Source organism: Sphaeramia orbicularis, chromosome 3 (genome assembly GCF_902148855.1).
Source record: "Sphaeramia orbicularis chromosome 3, fSphaOr1.1, whole genome shotgun sequence".
NCBI classification, from domain to species: Eukaryota; Metazoa; Chordata; class Actinopteri; order Kurtiformes; family Apogonidae; genus Sphaeramia; species Sphaeramia orbicularis.
Genome location: NC_043959.1, coordinates 11,977,590 through 11,997,238, shown reverse-complemented (window position 1 = coordinate 11,997,238; position 19,649 = coordinate 11,977,590). Strand labels below are relative to the sequence as shown.

The 19,649-nt window shown below is 44.4% G+C and overlaps 1 protein-coding gene across 1 annotated transcript; it reads left to right on the top strand.

Annotated features, from left to right (window-relative positions):
- The first annotated feature begins 6,396 nt into the window (after positions 1-6,396).
- LOC115417006 (putative C-type lectin domain family 20 member A) lies at positions 6,397-12,726 on the top strand. Its single transcript, XM_030130923.1, has 5 exons — positions 6,397-6,543; positions 6,969-7,184; positions 8,525-8,757; positions 10,082-10,410; positions 11,948-12,726. Exons 1-5 carry the CDS (start codon positions 6,410-6,412, stop codon positions 12,134-12,136), a joined length of 1,101 nt encoding a protein of 366 aa, XP_029986783.1. The 5' UTR covers positions 6,397-6,409; the 3' UTR covers positions 12,137-12,726.
- The last annotated feature ends 6,923 nt before the right edge of the window (positions 12,727-19,649 follow it).

Genomic DNA, 19,649 nt, shown 5'->3' with positions numbered 1-19,649 from the left:
TAAATATGTTGTGGAGGTGCAGCTCATAGTTGTCTTTAGACTGTCTGCTAGTCAAATGACTTCAACCAGACTCAGAGCAGACGCTGCATTCATCACACAACCATCAGCGACAACAGGTAAGGACTTCAACCAAGGTTATTATCATAAACAAAAACTAATGAAATGACAAAAACTACAATTGAAAAAACATTTTCATTAACTGAAATAAATAAAAACTATAATTAAAAGAAAAAAATGATAACTAACTGAAACTGTATTGCGTGTTTACAAAACTAATTAAAACGGATAAAAATGATGGATAAAATTCCCTTCGTTTTCATCTTTGTCAATGTCGGATTGATACGAAATCAATTTATTTCACTCTAGCAATTTTCTTTGCTGTCACCATACGACACTTGACGGTCCGTCACTTGTGGTCACTTGTGGTTTCCAGTCGTCTTCTGGTCCCCACTCTACCTGGAAACATGGAGACTAAAGTTGGGAGAAAGCAGCAGAGTCCTGTCTGGGATTTATTTGAATACGACGGAGAAGAAGAGAAAAGATATGACAAAACTAAAACTAAACTAAAACTAAGCATTTAGAAAAAAATGAAAACTAATAAAAACTATCAAACCTGCTCTAAAAATGAATTAAAATGAATTGAATTAGAGGACAAAAAAGTCAAAACTAAATAAAACTAAACTATAATGAAAAATTAAAAACTAGTAGAACCTTGACTTCAACCACTACATGGAAAGGACTTCAATGTCCGTGATTAGACTATGTTTAGTCATTTAGCATTTTAGATTGGATTCAATAGAATATTGAATATTGTCATTCTGAATCAGATTCAAATAACAACCTTTTGTCTATGAGATGATATCCATGTACAACTAAAGTGCATACACACTTTTTTATTCATCTGTTTATTTATTTATTCCAATTGGTTTCTCAGTTTTGCTACATATGTCGGATCCAGTTGGTCTCAGTCTTTCCTCAGTCGTCAGGGGGAAGGTGAGGTCCATGGTGGATTTACTAGATCCAGGGCTTTCTCAGTCCTGTGCTTAGGGTTAATAAAGGGCTTTGGTTCAAATGAGAAAAACTCTTTGGCCTTGGTCTAAATCCTGGATCTTCATCTAAACCAGTGTTTCTCAACGGGGGCATTTGGAATGAGAAAGCTGGGAGAGGGGGGGCACTGAGACCAAAATGAGGGGTGTTATGCCACGTTTCCACTATGTGAAACCAGCTTGATTCGACTCTGGTACCAGGTCCGCTTCCATTACATGACACTGCCGACTTTACAGTACCTGGTCGTCATAACGATGAAGCACGTTACTTCCATGTCGTCTGCTCAGAGTTGCTGATAAACTCGCTTGTTGCGTGTTGTCTCATCAAACTCATGTTGAATTTTTACGTCAGCCATCAAGGACTGAATCTTGACCAACTGTGGTGTAGTTTTTTTGGCTGTCATCATGTGGATTAACCTACCGACATATTTACTGTCAGCTTCCGCATCTGTTTTTTGTAAAAGGGCGGGTCACAGAGACAACTGTCTGACCAATCAGTGGTCTGCAGTGTTTACACGTCACCTTTTAGTATCTGGTCCTGAGTCCTGGAACCTCGGTGGAGGTGATACCAAAAAACCTAGTACCGGGTACCAGATTCTAGGTCCTTCTTCGTAATGGAAATGCAAAAAAGGCCGAGTCGAGTCGAGTCAAGTCGAGTTGAACAGGTACCACGTAGTGGAAATGTGGCATTAGTTTGTGTACATATCAATATCATGTTACGTCCTTGCCCCACCCCCACCTGCTTCTCCGCAATAATGTACATTGTTGCACTTGTTGCAATTCAGCTATGCCACCCCCTCATCGCAATATTTTTCAGGGGGGCAGGAGGCTCATGTTGACATAAAGGGGGATTTGTTCAAAAAAGGTTGAGAGCCACTGATCTAAACTAAAATCCCCTAAAAATAAAACCATTGCAAAACAATTCTGTTGATGATTTACTGTCACGATCAGTATCATAAAAATACATGTAGACGTTCTGTTCAGTGGCGGATCTAGAACATTTTCCATGGGGTGGCAGGAGGTCTTGTCAGGGTGGCATGGGAACGTCCACAGTGCAGTACATGGAATGTCCATATCTGGTCCAGATCCAGCGGTGCCACATGGAACCACGTCCGGTTCAACAGTGTCTGTGTTTAAACTCAATAACTGATCTGTCTAATACACGTATGAACAGGTCTGAGTCAGTACTGTCACATGACACATGGGACAAACTGAAATCCACGACTCTTACTTATTGTTGCTCATCCTCTGAAACTCCTGTGAAAGTTGATAGTCATGGCATGGGCAGATGTATCTGCAAGTGTCAGTGATGCTTTTAGGAGTAATAGCTCCAAGATTTCAAGATGGAGGGAGAAGGGACTGAAATCTGCAGTGGAGCGTGACATCCACAACATCAACTACAGCAGGGCTCTCAAACTCATGTTCTTTCAGGTTCCTCATTCAGACCCATTTGATTTGCAGTGGGCTGAACCAGTAAAATAATAACAGAATAACCTATAAATAATGACAACTCCAAATTTATGTCATTGTTTTAGTGCAAAAAAACCCCATTAAATTATGAAAATACTTACTTTTATAAACTAACCAAACAAAAACGGTGGCGGCCATGGCTCAGGTGGTAGAGCAAGTTATCCAATAACCGAAGGGTTGGTGGTTTGAATCCCGCTCTATCCTAGTCAGTCCATTGTGTCCTTGGGCAAGACACTTCACCCTCCTTGCCTCCAGTGCCACTCACACTGGTGTATGAATGCGTATGAATGTTTAGTGGTGGTCGGAGGGGCCGTTGGCGCGAATTGGCAGCCACGCTTCTGTCAGTCTGCCCCAGGGCAACTGTGGCCACAAATGTAGTTTACCACCACCAGAGGGAGAATGTGAGCACGAATGAATAATGGATCAATAATGTAAAGCGATTTGGGTGACTAGAAAAGCGCTATATAAAATCCAATCCATTATTATTATTATTATTTTTAAAAAGATGTGAATAACCTGAAAAAGCTGAAATTCCTTAAGAAAAATCAGTGCAATTTTAACAGTATTCTGCCTTCACTTATCATTTCTACATGTGTATTATGGATCTGATCTACACAGACGCTAAACACTGAGGAACAGGCAGAAAATAGTTAAAACTGTGCTGAATTTTCTTTAGACATTTCAGGTTGTTCATATTTGTTCAGGCTATTCACATTTTATTGTTACAGGATAGTTTGTAAATGTAAATATATTCATAATTTAATGTTACTTTTTGCACTAAAATTTGAAGTTGTCATTATTTACAGGCATAATGTTAGGTGTTTGTGGGGTGATTTTTGGGTGGTTTTTAGGTGTTTTTTGGGGTGATTTTTGGGTGATTTTTTTTTTTTTTTTTTTGGGTGATTAGCTGTTTTTTGAGTAATTTTTAGGTGGTTTTGGGGTCATTTTTGGGTGATTTTAGGTGTTTTTTTGGGTGATTTTTGGGTGATTTTTAAGTGTTTCTGGGGTCATTTATCCACACACTTAACACAGCAGATGTTTTTTGATGGATTTTAATTTTCCTTTATTCATCTTTTTACGTAAATGTACAGCTGTAACAGACCAGAACAAAAAAACAGCACTTAGATAGTGATGGGAGGTACGATTCTTTTTACTAACTCGATTCTTTCTTCTTTCTTTCATCTGTTGTAAATCGATTCAGAGTCAGAAAAAAAAGAGATGGAATGGGAAGTGGCGATCAATTCAGCAGCACTGCATTGCCTAGCATACACGTAATCCACTACAACACAGGTATAAGTTATAAGAGGTCTGACCCTTAATGTCTATGTTTTATGGTAATCTACAAATAATGTAATTAGAAAATTACAAAATTTAATAAAGATTTTACAGTATATAAACGTAGTACTACTGTCAATAGTTAACTGTATTTGGTATGAGTTAGACTTTTAATCTATGTTTTCTATCTACTCCCCCTTGAACTGCCACCTTACCGTGGTGGGGGTGTTTGAGTACCCCAATGATCCCAGGAGCTATGTTGTTGGGGGCTTTATGCCCCTGGTAGGGTCTCCCATGGCAAACAGGTCCTGGGTGACGGGCCAGACTAACAGCAGTTCAAAAGCCACTATGGAAAGATTAAAGCAAGGACCGTGATGTTGCCCGGTATGGCGCAGCTGGGGCCCCACCCTGAAGCCCCACCATGGAGCCAGGCCTGGAGTTGGGGCTGGTATGCAAGCGCCTGGTGGCTGGACCTTTGCCCATGGGGCCGGCCAGGCTCAGCCCAAAGGGGCAACATGGGCCCGACCTCCAGTGGATTCACCACCTACCAAGATGTAGGGGCTGGGTGCAATGTAGATTGGGTGGCAGTTGACGGCAGGGGGCTTGACGACCTGATCCCTGGATAAAGAGTCTGGCTCTTGGGACATGGAATATCACTTCACTGGGGGGAAAGGAGCCGGAGCTTGTGAGGGAGGTTGAGAGATATCGTCTTGGTATAGTCGGGCTCACCTCCACACACAGCTCGGGCTCTGGAACCCAACCCTCGAGAGGGCCTAGACTCTCCACTTCTCTGGAGTTGCCCACGGTGAGAGGTGGCGGGCTGGTGTGGGCTTGCTCATAGCCTCTCAGCTCAGCTGCCATGTGTTGGAGTTCACCCCAGTCAATGAGAAGGTCTCCTCCCTGCACCTTCGGGTCAGGGACAGGTGCCTCACTGTAGTTTTGGCCTATGGGCCAAACAACAGTGCAGAGTATCCAGCCTTCTTGGAGTCCCCGGGAGGGGTGCGGGACAGTGCTCCGACTGGGGACTCCATTGTTTTCCTCGGTGACTTCAATGCTCACATGGACAATGACAGTGAGACCTGGAGGGGGTGATGGGGAAGAACGGCCTCCCCAGTCTGATCCTGTGCGATGTTCTGTTATTGGACTTATGTTCTAGTCACAGTTTGTCCATAACAAACACCCTGTTTGAGCACAGGGATGTCCATAAGTGCACATGGCACCAGGACACCCAAGGCCGGAGGTGGTGGTGAGTTGGATCTGCTGGTGGAGGAGGAAGCCGGACAGACTTGGCAGGCCCAAACATGTTGTGAGGGTCTGTTGGGAACGTCTGGAGGAGCCCGATGTCAGCACAGTCTTCAACTACCACCTCCAGGAGAGCTTCTCCCAGATCCCAGGGGAGGCTGGGGACATTGAGTCCGAGTGGACCATGTTCTCCACCTCCATTGTTGAAGCAGCTCCGCTAGCATATGGCACTAACACATGCTAGTGTTTGCATAGCTAGTATTTAACAAATTATTGACAACATTTACATGTCTAAACATATGAATTTACTGAGAAACATTTTATATCTTACAAAACATTGCATATTTTTTAGCACAAATAGTGACTTACAGCCTTATGGGCCAAGACCTCCCCACACATGTCATTGTTCTGCCATGACACTTAACACTGAACTGAACTCAAGGTAAGCTGCTGTACGACACAAGTCTTGCCACAAGGGGGCGCTTGAGGCTCAATATAAAGCCAAATACAAATCAAACATTACGTTACAATCTGAACCATTACAGCTGGGTACAGTTTTCTGTAAATCATGATTATGTTTGTCGTAGTTAAAAAACCGTAGCATCTTCATTAGACAACCTGATACCATGACTCGCATAAACATACTTGCCGCTTTTAATTGACGTGTTATATGTACGCATTGTAAGCTTTCCGCGTGTATGTTCACGCCACGTCAAACACCACGCACTAAGGGTTAGAGTTAGGGGTTAGGGTTATGTGAACTGGAGATCTTGGCGTAAATTGACAGGCAATCAAATGGCGTTGAATAACACACAAAAGGATGAAAATGCATATGTATAGCACACCAAATACCATAAGAACGGCTGTGACATACAACGCCATTTCATGAGATCTGTCTCCTAAATGGTAGGTATTACGAACAATGCTAGCTGTGAGTAATATGGTTCCTCGATGTTGATAATGGGGTCTGCCACATGTTGAATCTACAGCCGACATTTGTGCAGTTGAGTTTTAGGCTTTGGGAACGGGTGGAAGAGAACACCTCCTTCCAAACAGGATGTCAGGATATCTGCTGTCGGAATTAAAGGTTCCATAGGCACAACCCTTCAACATCTTGCTCAATGCTAATTGTTTGTCACAGGTTCTGTTTCCTAGTAATGGTTGCTAACATAGGATTGGACAAGGACTGTTTTAGGGTGGAGTCCAACGATTGGTCAATGGTCAATCAAATGCGTTAAATGTGTAAATCATTTCATTGTCTTTGAGTTCAGATTTCTCTCCATTGTCCTGTGATGTTTGTTCTGATCCAGAGTTGATGCCGTTGGATTGGATTGAATGACATCCAACGCTCTGTGTTGATGCAGTTCAGGACTCTGATGATGACAAACACCATCGTCCTCCTCCTTTTCCTTGTTGGTCTGGACTCTGTTCTGGGATCAGTGGTGAACAGATATTACCACATAATAGAAAGTCACATGACCTGGGTGGACGCTCAAACATACTGCAGGAGGTGGGACTAACATTCACACCATTATTCAAACCCATGTTCAGAGGGTGATACAATACGACACAATACAATAAAATAGAATAGAATAGGATCAAATATGACAAGATATAATAGAATATATGATTCAAACTGAATCCAGATCAGTTATAGTAGCAGATGGATTTCTGCTGTATGTCTTCTGTGGGACTGAGAGGGACCGGGGGGACTGGGAGGGAATGGGAGGGACTGGAAGAACTGGGAGGGACTGGGAGGGAATAGGAGGGACTAGAAGGGATTAGGGGGGACTGGGGGACTGGAGAACCTGCAGATCCCTTAGGCCGGTGTGTGGATGATCAGAGACCTTAGGTAGTCCTACTGTGGACATAGACACTGTTTTCTTTTTAATGGTTCTGATTCTGACTAAATAACTTGTCTTTCTGTCTAAACAGTTCCGGCTTCATTGACCTGGCCACTGTCTACAGCCAAACTGATGCCTTCGATATGGACCTGATGCATTTTTATGCCTGGTTGGGCCCGTATCGGACTGACCCAAATTCCACCTGGCTCTTTTATCCTGAAGATTCAGCTTCTAATTTCCAAACCTGGGCACCTGGAGAACCACAGGAACACGATCTGTGTACTGTGGCACATTACCCCGACAGGCTGTAATGTTTCATCTACATTTAAACACTTTCACTCCAACAACAAAGGGTCACTTTAAAACATGACAGCTGTTACAAGACTCTAAAACATTTACCTTCACTCACCGTCTTCAGACATGTTCCTCTGATACAAATGTTACAGTGTGAAGCTCATATGATGTTGTCCTCTAAATGTGTGGGAGACTTTCGTCAATTTTTCATCTAATCTGTCCATCCTCAGTCATATCCTCAGTATCATGTATCTGTAAGTCTGTCTGTCATTACTCACCTGAATCTCTTCCCTCATGGTGAACAGTTTGTTAGTGCCATTCACCAGAAACAAACCATGTGTTTACAAACAGAGCCGGGAGGGAACTCGGGCATCTTTGGAATTTTGTTGCAACGTGCATTGTTGGAAGCACAGTTTTGCACAACCACCTGGCAGCAGCAGAAGCAGCGTGACCATATGATATATGGATGAAACAAACACGACGCAGAAACGGCTGAAACACAGAAGTGGAGTAAGCGGAGCTCTGCCTGGCAGCGGCAGCTGCAACAAACATGGCATGGAAACAGCTGGAGCTCTGCAGCGGCGTGACCTTCCGGTTCCCACAATGCATGTTGTGACAAAATTCTGAAGATGCCCGGGTTACCTACTGATTCTGTTTGTAAACGCATGGTTTGTTTCTGGTGGATGGCACTAAGAAACTGTTCACGGTGAGGGAAGAGATTCAGGTGAGTAATGACAGAAAGACTTACGGATTCATGATACTTAGCCTGACTGGGGTTTGACAGATTTGATGACAAATTGGTGATGAATGTCTCCCGCACCTTTAAGATAATCTCATACTGTTTTGTTGTTCAAACCCATTTACCATGAACTAACTTCCAACAAGCTAACACTGCAGGATGATACTGTTACAAAAGAATAATGTCTTACTGCTGAGTTCAAATCCTATAAATGCACAAATCAATAAATGTTCCCCTCACTGATCCACATCTGAAAAGACAACAGAGTCAAAATCTAGACTTTGGTCTTGGTCGTGGCTTAGTCTCAGTTTATGTGGTCTGGACTACAACACTAAGAAATAAGTCTGGCTACGCCAGACTAATGACAGTAACATGTTCAGCTTAAAAAAAAACAAAAACCTTCACTTAAAAAAAGCCTCCTTATGTTCCATCCCAGATGTTGGTGTGGGGGCAGTATGTTTGATATTCAACAGTAAGACGTGCTAATTATCGCACAAATGTGTCCTTTAAACCTGATCATTAATGCAGGTGTTTGTTTTCACTGGGACATTTCCAACACATGGATCTGTGGGAGCTCCTGCTCTTTGTGACACTGCTGTATGTTTTTTTGACAGCGCTTATGGAACCAGCTGTGACAGTCCTCACTTTGCCTACTGTGAGTACACCACATACAGTGAAAGACATGAAAAGCACTACACCGCACTCGCATTTGTCCCACAGACCATGACGTGGTCTGAAGCTACAGAGCACTGCACACCTCATCGTGAGGACTTGTGGACTGACCATGTGGGATCCACCTCTGTCCGGGTGGCAAACTTTCCGGTGTGGATTGGACTGTACCGAGAAGGTGAGAAGTCCATCTGCTCCCCCTGGGACCTCCTCCTTTGGTTTTTACTGTTGAATGAATCAAAAGTTCAGATGTAATTCTGTTGTAAATGACTGCAGGCCATTTGGATTTCAGTACTACTTTTATTTCTTATGTTGCGTAACTATAGTAACCGTGAAAGCAGGTTATCTGTTAGTTGTGTCATATAGCTGGTGTACAGTCAACAGACTGTTCCATCCTGTTGTTGCTGAATGTTAGGGTGTATTCACACCAGGAAAGTCCGATAGTCCACTTGCTTTGGGCCGGACCAATTTTTTTTTTGTTTGTTTGTTTTGGTGCAGTTCGCTTTCACATTGTACCTATTTGTAAGTGGACCAAAATCTGTAAGCAAAACCACGTGTGCTGAGGTCGTTCAGCCATTGGACAGAAATGAGCGGTGTTGATTAAAGCGCTCAGTCCAAAGTGAAAGGAGAGAATCATGGGAATTTTGCGTGCTGTTTTTGTTATCGTCATAGTGATATGGTTTTTGAAGATGCAGACGTTTGCACAAATGTTTGAGCAGCAAGAGCATTTGATGCAACGTCAGGTTTACAATATTGTAGAATTCATTTCTCAACGAAGAAGACACAGACAGACGTCTACGGAGGACAGCACTCGTGCACATCATGTTGTGACTGTTGTTCTAATTCACAGACGTAACGGGTCTGAAGTGTGAATTCTGCTAGTATATCTACAGACTGTTCTCCAAAAGCATTAGCGCTCCGTACTGCTGACCTATGTGTATCTACCCTATATCACCGTTCAGTTTAGCCAGGGACAGAATTCCTTAACGCAGGTAAAGTTTACTGGGGCTGATGAAGTCATTTATAATTTTTCTTTTCAAGCACAACTGACAAATCTAACTGGAGTTCTAAAAATGAAATGTCCGCATGTTACTGTTTTGCTTAAGTGCTGAATCCAACCCATACCCACACTGAAGCGCAATTACCGGGAACAGAAACCAAAATGATACTGGCTTCTACAGTGACAATATGAACTAATAATGCACCATTTACACGAGAGTAAAAAAAAACAACTGTGTCGGATCGGGTCCGGGCTGCTTTCACACTTCAAATGAACCGCACCAGGGTTCTTATGGAACTGCGCCCAGACCACCTGTTCAGCTGGGTCTGGGTTTGCTTGTTTGGTCCCAAACAGAGTTTGGTGGTTTTTATTCACACCAGCCCAAAAGGTTCGAGCCAAGGGAGCGAGCGAACTCTGGTCCATTTTAAATGAACCAAACAAGGCAGGTGTGAATACACCCTTAGTGTTCCACTGATGCAGAATGTTAACCTTCTGTGTGCAGGGGAAACATGGAGCTGGAGCACCGCGGAAACAGAGTATAGACACTGGGATGATGAGGAGCCCAGTGCCGGCAACTGCGTCACCATCGCCTCACTGACGAAAAAAATGAGCACCAAAAACTGCTCATCCCTGTATCCTTTCACCTGCTTCAGTGACAACCTGATCCTGGTGAAGGAGAACAAGACCTGGGAGGAGGCGCTGGAGCACTGTCGCTCATTCTGGATGTACCCATACAACCACTACTACATCCACTCCGGGTTGGTCAGTGTCCAGCCTGGAGAAGACCACGCCTACATGAGGCTCAGGGTCAGAGAGGCAACAACAGAGAAGGTGAGGAATGGAACCATCTGTGTTACTGTTCTATGTGCAGTAGAACCTGGCAGAACCAGTCCACTGTTGGACCAGTCCTTTACTTATTTAGTATTTTTGTTTTGAAATACGAGTGGAAATCCACAGAACAAGTGAGAGTTATACTAACTGCTGCTAGTCAGCAGTGAGTTGGCACATGCTCAGTGGAGCAGCCTCCGCTCGCTCAGTTCATGGGGTTGTTTAGTTGAGGCAACATTGCAAGAGAAAATCGTGATCGTGATCTCAGCCAAGAAAAAATGCCAGAAATTTAGAGTCAGAGTTTTACCTAAAGTTTTGATGGAAGAAGATCCTCCAAATTTTGGAGTAGTTTTCCCCTCGGCCCAGGGTATTGTCATCAGTTGGTCGTCTGTTTGTCTGTCTGTTCATCTGTCTGTGCAAAAACTTTGGTGTGCACCAGTGGTTCTCAACCTGGGTTGGGTGGGCAGCAGATTGTTAACAATGATAAGGTGAGGGGAGGTCACTTTCGCTTTCTCACAGCTTTATCGATACGTCTTCTACATACAAGTCTGACGCGAATTATGTATTGAGGTCCAGAGTAAGGACGGATTGAGGTCTGTGTGTGTGTGTGTGTGTGTGTGTGTGTGTGTGGCGGGGGGGGGTTGTTGGGTCATTTGTGGGGTGAAGTTGGGTGGTTTTTGGGAGGTTTTTGTGTTGGTTTGTCTGTTGGTTTTTGGGGGCTGGAATGGACTAATTATATTTCACCTTATTTCAATAGGGAAAGTTGATTTGTAAAATGCAAAACAAGCTTGGTCATGGACTTAAAGGTGCGGGAGACTTTTGTGACAAATTTTTCATCAAATCTGTTAAAACCCCAGTCATAGCCTAAGTATCACAAATCTGTTAGTCTTTCTGTGATTACTGTTTACAAACAGTAAAGAGCCAGGAGGGAACTCGGGCATCTTTGGAATTATGTTACGACGTGCATTGTGGGAAACATCGGTTTGTGCCGCTGTCTGGCAGCGGCAGCTGCTATAGACACGACATGGAAATGGTAGGAGCTCCCTTCCCTCTATGAATATTCCTCCAGCCGTTTCCACGTGTCAGCCGTTTCCGCATCGTGTTTGTTTCATTCATATACTATCATATGGTTGCGCTGCTGCTGCCAGGCATCGGCGCGAGCCTTCGCTTCCAACAATGCACGTCACGACAAAATTCCGAAGATGCCGAGTTCCCTCCCGGCTCTTTTTGTAAACGCATGGTTTGTTTATGGTGGATGACACTACAAAATTGTTCACTGTAATGCAAGAGATTCAGGTGAGTAATGACAGAAAGACTAATGGATTCATGGTACTAAGGATATGACTGAGGATGGACAGATTTGACGAAAAATTGGGGACACAAGTCTCCTACACCTTTAATGAAACTACTACGAGGTTCTACTGTATCACTTTGTGTTTTGTAGGTGTGTGTACAGAGTGTGTGTCAGTGTGTCTCTGTGTGGACATCCTTCTGTCCACTCTGTGTGTCTCTGGTGTCATGGGCGTGTCTCTGTGTGCAGGTGTGGGTTGGTCTGCGTTTCCTGGTGGATCAGTGGCGGTGGGTGAACGGAGTGGACATGTTGTTCTCAGACCTTCCTGAATGTCCCGTTGAGCAGCAGAGATGTGGAGCTTTGTCCGCAAACTCCAACAGCAGCACTCTGGAGCCCATGGACTGTCTGGAAACAAACAACTTCCTGTGTTACATTTAGATCTGCAGCTGTTTCAAAGAGTCTGTGCACTGTTTGCATTTCTGAGGCGTAGAACTTCACTGTAGAAAAGTCATGACTTTAACAGGAGACACTGTCACAGTTCAAATACGGAGCCTTTAGACGACAGCAAAACAAACCCTGAACTCACTGAAGTAGAAAAGGACCTGGAGACAGAGCTCATCCTGTTGAGACTGAGCCCAAACCCACCATGAAAACACATCGACCTGACGCTGGGAACAGAACTGGCACAGGTTTAAGGGGGTTTTGGACAGAACACATGGGAGTTTGGGCTGGTTTTGGGTGGAGAATAAGGACAATTATTATTTTTGCATCATAAATATTGAGATAAATTGTCCCCATATTTTCAGAAATGTGAAATTTCAACATTATATTTTTCTTTTTCTCCTTTCTTTTAATCACCGTGGATGAACTGTGTAAAGTAGTGAGATGAATGGTTGATAAATATGCAGCTTTAATATTTCAGTTACTGTAAGGTGGCAGTTTAAATTCTAGATTGTGTGATTATTTCTGTGTCTATGAACAGTCAAAATGTCAACAATATCACTGTCCATACATGAATAAAGTGTCCTGTAAATGAATATGTTCTCCTCATTAATCTGATCAGGGTTCTGTTCAGGTCGAGTGTTCCATTAAATGTCATTTGTTTCTATGAGGTTGAGCTCAGAACACAGTTGACTAAAAGAACTTTACACAGTGTGGATGTTCCAGGATCTATGGTCTGTTTGAGTCACAACCATTCCATGGTGTTGATATTGGTCCATTGGAACTGAGCCCCTGTTCAAGGAAGAGCCGTTTGGCCTCTGATGAGTTTCATTCTAAAATAAAGAGTGTTTGGATCAGAACGTGTTTATGTTACAGGGGTTTCATTCAGAACTTACCCAACAGTTCTGGTCCACAATCTTTTCATTCCCAAGGGTTTGGTCTAACCTGAAAGCCTGAAGTGTTCCAGGATGTTTCACATCTTTACTCCAATGATCATCAGCGCCCTCCGGTGGCCAAAGAGGAAGCCCACGCTGGACAGGTCTTCACAAGGACAGTATGAGCACTTTTAAAATGAAATATAAGAGGAAAATACAAAATTTGGTATGAATATAAATATTGATATAAATAAAGAAATAATATTCAACATTTTTTTTACATATTAAAGGTCCCCCAGCCAGCTTGTCCTTGTGGGCCCCAGAAGGGTTACATTTGGGCTGCATTTAAGGGTCCCATTTGGGTTTGTCCGCAGTTGCCATGGTGGCCCCACATGTGCTTGCCCATATCAGAATCAGAGATCTGAATCTCTTTATTGTCATTGTACCGAGTACAACAAAATTGAGGAATCGATTTGCGGATGCAACTGAATCAATTCAGCAGCACTTTGCTAATATTATTTAAGCCTCTGTCACAAATGTCATTATGAACAGCTACGAACACTGTGCGGATGATTTATGGACCATTTCCTACGACCTTCTCAAGGCGGACTTAAAAGAATGGAGTGTTCATGGACTGTTCCTAAGTTCATAGCCAGGTGAGTGATCATGTGCAAGATTTTCCACAAACACAGTACGAAACCCCCTTTCACAGGGCGCACTAACGAATGCCTTATGAACAATGTAAGAACAAAGCACAGCATTTGTGGATCGGGAGGCTATTCCAGAACCCACTTGTTCCTCCACCGGATGCAAGTGGATCAGAAGAACACATTACGTTGTTATTAGGGGTCCCTTACGGCATTCACACAAACAGACGCACAGACAGAGATGGTGTTCTTAAGGTGGACATAAGGTGCGTCAATCATGAGGCATTCATGGTCTTCTTACAGGGGGTCAAATACAAATTTTCAAGACGGAGTGAATGACTGGACTCAAACGCACAGTTCAGAAGGGAAAGTGTTTTATCCATCCATCCATCCATCCATCCATCCATCCATCTTCTACTGCTTATCCGGGGCCGGTTCACGGAGGCAACACAGTCTAAGCAGGGATCCCTAGACTTCCCTCTACCCAAACAACTCCTCTAGCTCTTCTGGGGGGACCCCGAGGCGTTCCCAGGCCGGTTGAGAGACATAGTCTTTCCAGCGTGTCCTAGCTCTTCCCTGAGGTGTCCTCCCGGTGGGACATGCCCGGAACACCTCCCCAGGGAGGCGTCCATGAGGCTTCTGAAAAAGATGTCTGATCCACCTCAGCTGGTTCCTCTGGATGTGGAGGAGCAGTGGCTCTACTCCGAGCTCCTCCCTGGTGACTGAACTCCTCCCCCTATCTCTAAGGGTGCGCACAGCCACCCTATGGAGGAAACTCATTTAGACCACTTGTATCCGGGATCTTGTCCTTTCAGTCATGATCCAAAACTCATGACCATAGGTGAGGGGAGGAACGTAGACTGACCGGTGTATCGAGAGCTTCACCTTTTGGCTCAGCTCCTTCTTCACCACAACAGACCGATACAGTGACTGCATCACTGCGGACGCTGCACTAATCCATCTGTCAATCTCACGTTCCATCCTTCCCTCACTCGAGAACAAGACCCCAAGATTCTTGAATTCCTCCACTTGGGGAAAGGTCCTACCACCGACCCAGAGAGGGCAGACCACCTTTTTCTGGTCGAGAACCATGGCCTCGGATTTGGAGGTGCTGATCCTCGTCCCACTCGCTTCACACTCAGCTGCAAACCGCCCCAGTGCACGCTGAAGGTCCAGGTTCGATGAGGCCAACAGGACAACGTCATCTGCAAAAAGTAGAGATGAAATCCTGTGGTCCCCGGCTGCGCCAAGAAATTCTGTCCATAAAAATTATGAACAGAACCAGTGACAAAGGGCAGCCCAGCCAGAGTCCATGCTGCACCTGGAAAAGGTCTGACTTGCTGCCGGCAATGCAAATCAGGGTCCTGCTTTTGTCATACAGGGACTGGACTGCCCTTAGCAGAGGGCCCCGGACCCCATACTCCCGAAGCACCCCCCACAAGATACCACGAGGGACGCGGTCGAACGCCTTCTCCAAATCCACAAAACACATCTGGACTGGTTGGGTGAACTCCCATGAACCCTCGAGCACCTGATAGAGGGTGTAGAGCTGGTCCAGTGTTCTGCGACCAGGACGAAAACCGCATTGTTCCTCCTGGATCCGAGGTTTGACTATTGGTTGAATCCTCCTCTCCAGGACCCTGGAATAGACTTTCCCCAGTAGGCTGAGGAGTGTGATCCCCCTGTGGTTAGAGCGCATCCTCCGGTCCCCCTTCTCAAAAAGGGGGACCACAACCCTGATCTCCCAGTCCAGAGGCCCTGACCACCACGCAATGTTACAGAGACATGTCAACCAAGACAGTCCCTGCACATCCAGAGACTTAAGGTACTCAGGGTGAATCTCATCCACCCCCAGTGACCTGCCACCGAAGAACTTGCCAATCACCTCGGTGACTTCAGCTTGGGTGATGGACAAGTCCACCTCTGAGACCTCAGCCTTTACTTGGGATTGAAGAGATCCTCAAAGTATTCCTTCCACCATCTGACAACATCCTCAGTCGAGGTCAGCAGCGCCCCACTGTAAACAGTGTTGGTGGTGCACTGCTTTCCCCTCCTGAGGTGCCGAACAATTTGTCAGAATTGAAGATCAACAAATTTGGCACCAAATGAAAGATCATATCTGACTTCCTATAAGTTCATAATACAAAGTTAGTCAATATCCATCTGAGTTTTCAAGATAGAAGCTGTTGTTGTGAATATGCTTATTAAGTGTTTGAGCCCTGGTCACTTCAGATAACAAGAACTCAAATCTATAAATACACACATGACAAATCAGGTAGGAAATGGACAGAGAACTGAATTTACAATAATTTGGCGTTAGTTTGAAATCACTACGATGAACAGAACGGAAATTATTAATGATAAACAAATTTTACATACATCACCATAGCAACTGGAAGTCACGCAACCTAAAGTTATGAAATGTGTCACATGAGAAGAGACTGGAACACAGATGTTACTGTTAAATGCTGGTTTGATCAGATGAATATTGGTGATACTAGAGCCATTTGAAATGTCAGAAAACTGAGTTTACTGCCCACCCACCGCCTCCGATATTTACCCCGGGGCACTAACGAGGGCGTGGCCTGTATGACGTTATGATGCAAACCATCTACCGTCTGTGGTGTGTAAATGTGTCGCTGATTTGGCAACAGGTAAATGTGCGGTGGAGGTGCAGCTCATAGTTGTCTTTGGAGTGTCTGCTAGTCAAATGACTTCAACCAGACTCAGAGCAGATGCTGCATTCATCACACAACCATCAGCACAAACAGGTAAGGACTGCAACCACTGCATGGAAAGGACTTCAATGTCCACTATTAGACTATATTTAGTCATTTATCATTTTAGATTGGACTCAACAGAATATTGTCATTCTGAATCAGATTCAAATAACAACCTTTTGTCTCAGAGATGATGATCCATGTACAACTAAAGTGCATATGTGGCCGAGTGGCGTATTAAAAGAAACTGATTAAAATTGTTAAAAAAAAACAACAAAAAAAACGCCAACAACGCCACCTAGTAGGGGGACTAGGACCGAACTGAAAACCACAGGTTCAGTACCAAGGAGTGAGCAGTGAATTAAAACCAAGAGAATAAATGTTTACAATCCACTTAATGACAAAAAAGATAAAAATGCAATAAAACAGTGTAAAAAATTAAAGGAGGAGGAGCTACTAAAATAATTCAAATGTTCAAAAAAAAAAAAAAACATAGCAAGCTACACGGAGGTTAAAGCTGGAGATCAGTCTTCTCTTAGACAGAGGATTAGGCTCTCAGTCGCTCGATCCAGAAAGCTTACACTGATAGCCTCCTGCTCATCGCCGCTGCTGGCTCCTGTATGGCAGACTAATGTCGTGTTTCCACTACGTGGTATCAGCTCAACTTGACTCGACTCGGCCTTTTTGCGTTTCCATTACAAAAAAGGACCTGGAATCTGGTACCGGGTACTAGTTTTTTGGTATCACCTCCGCCAAGGTTCCAGGACCGGGGACCAGATACTAAAAGGTGACGTGTAAACACTGCAGACCACTGATTGGTCAGAGTTGTCTCTGTGACTCGCTGTTTTACAAAAAAACAGATGCAGAAGTTGACAGTAAATATGTCGGTAGGTTAATCCACATGATGACAGTCTGTAAAACTACACCATGGTTTGTCAAGGAGATTTCAGATGTGAAAATTCAGCATGAGTTTGACTAGAGAACACGCAACAAGTGAGTTTATCAGCAACTCTGAGCAGACGACACGGAAGTAAGGCACCACATCGCTATGACGATCAGGTACTGTAAAGTATCCTGTCATGGAAACGGTCTCCAGGAATAGGACCTGGTACCCGAGCCGAGTCGAGCTGAGCCAGTTCCACGTAATGGAAACGCGGCATAACTCTATCACTAATTGCCACTCCCACAAACACATCTGGTATTAAAATGCCATAAAAAACGGCGTCCAAACTAACAAAATGCTTTAAAATACTGTGTCCAAACCAAAAAAATGCCGTAAAATGCAGCATATGAATATAAAACACTGGAAAATGTGATGTAAATTCCCACAAAAATTTCCTATTTTTATGCGATCATGTACTGTTTTAAGAGCGGCGTAAAAAGCGCCATCTTATGGCTCTTCAAAACGCCATATTTTACGGTGCTCTGTGTCACTTTTGACGGCGTAAAAAGCGGTGTTTTCTTGTATTATAATCATCTCTACTCCCTGGCTTTCACAGCCACTAAAGTTGAACTCTCATCAGCCAATAGGAAAAGAGAACAGACAGACAGACCACACCCATTCACCACTGATCTCCTCTGCTGCTGATTCCATCCATGTCTGACCTGCACTAAGGATGCTGTTGTCATTCATATGTTCACACAGACTCACCATGTGAAAGGGTGACTGATTCCACTGGGACAGACTCAGACATTTAATGGACCAAAGATTAACGTAGTTTAATGCCCGAAAACTGCGATTAGTCATCACCAAATTTGGTGTGGACATCTGTAGTCACATCCACTTTCACCTCTCCTAAAAACAAAACTAAACCCTACTTTTATGGATGCTATATGCATTAAAAGTTTTCCTCCCCACATGCGCACATTATAGAAAAAAGGCTTCACGTAACGTCATGTCCGAAAACAGCTGTCAATCTACGAGACAGACAGACAGACAGATGGATGTACAGATCTGTTTGTCCTCTGGTAAACAGGCCTCTGGATCTTCCATTCCTCTGTTTCTGTTCTGACACCAATTAGGCCCCGCCCACACCTGCTTCATCTACTGTTGACACCAGTTAAGCCCCACCCACACCTGCTTCATCTACTGTTGACACCAGTTAGGCCCCGCCCATACCTGCTTCATCTATTGTTGACACCAGTTAGGCCCCGCCCTCACCTGCTTCATCTACTGTTGACACCAGTTAAGCCCCACCCACACCTGCTTCATCTACTGTTGACACCAGTTAGGCCCCACCCACACCTGCTCCATCTACCGTCTGACACCAGTTAGGTGTGGGCGGGCCACACCTGCTTCATCTACTGTTGACACCAGTTAGGCCCCTCCCACACCTGCGCCATCTACCGTCTGATGCCAGTTAGGCCCCGCCCACACCTGCTCCATCTACTGTCTGATGCCAGTTAGGCCCCGCCCACACCTGCTCCATCTACTGTTGACACCAGTTAGGCCCCACCCACACCTGCTCCATCTACTGTTGACACCAGTTAGGCCCCACCCACACCTGCTCCATCTACTGTCTGACACCAGTTAGGCCCCGCCCACACCTGCTCCATCTACCGTCTCACACCAGTTAGGCCCCACCCACACCTGCTTCATCTACTGTTGACACCAGTTAGGCCCTGCCCACACCTGCTTCATCTACTGTTGACACCAGTTAGGCCCTGCCCACACCTGCTTCATCTACTGTTGACACCAGTTAGGCTCCACCCACACCTGCTTCATCTACTCTCTGACACCTGTTAGGCCCCACCCACAAACACATCATCACTGTTTACCACCATCTAAATGGTCTCTGGTCAGGCAAATGCAGTAAATGTGCAGATCATTTCATTGTGTTTGAGTTCAGATTTCACTTGTTGTCCTGTGATGTTTGTTCTTTTTATTCATTCATGTATTTATTTATTTATTGTGATGTTTGTTCTGATACAGAGTTGATGCTGTTGGATTGGATTGGATTGAATGACATCCAACGCTCTGTGTTGATGCAGTTCAGGACTCTGATGATGACAAACATCATCATCCTCCTCCTTTTCCTTGTTGGTCTGGACTCTGTTCTGGGATCAGTGGTGAACAGAGAGTACAAGATAATAAAAAATCACATGACCTGGGCAGATGCTCAAACACACTGCAGGAGGTGGGACTTCCATTCACACCATTATTCAAATCCATGTTCAGAGGGTGATACGATACGATACAATCAAATATGACAGAATAGGATCAAATATGACAGGACATATGATCCAGACTGAATCCAGATCAGTTACA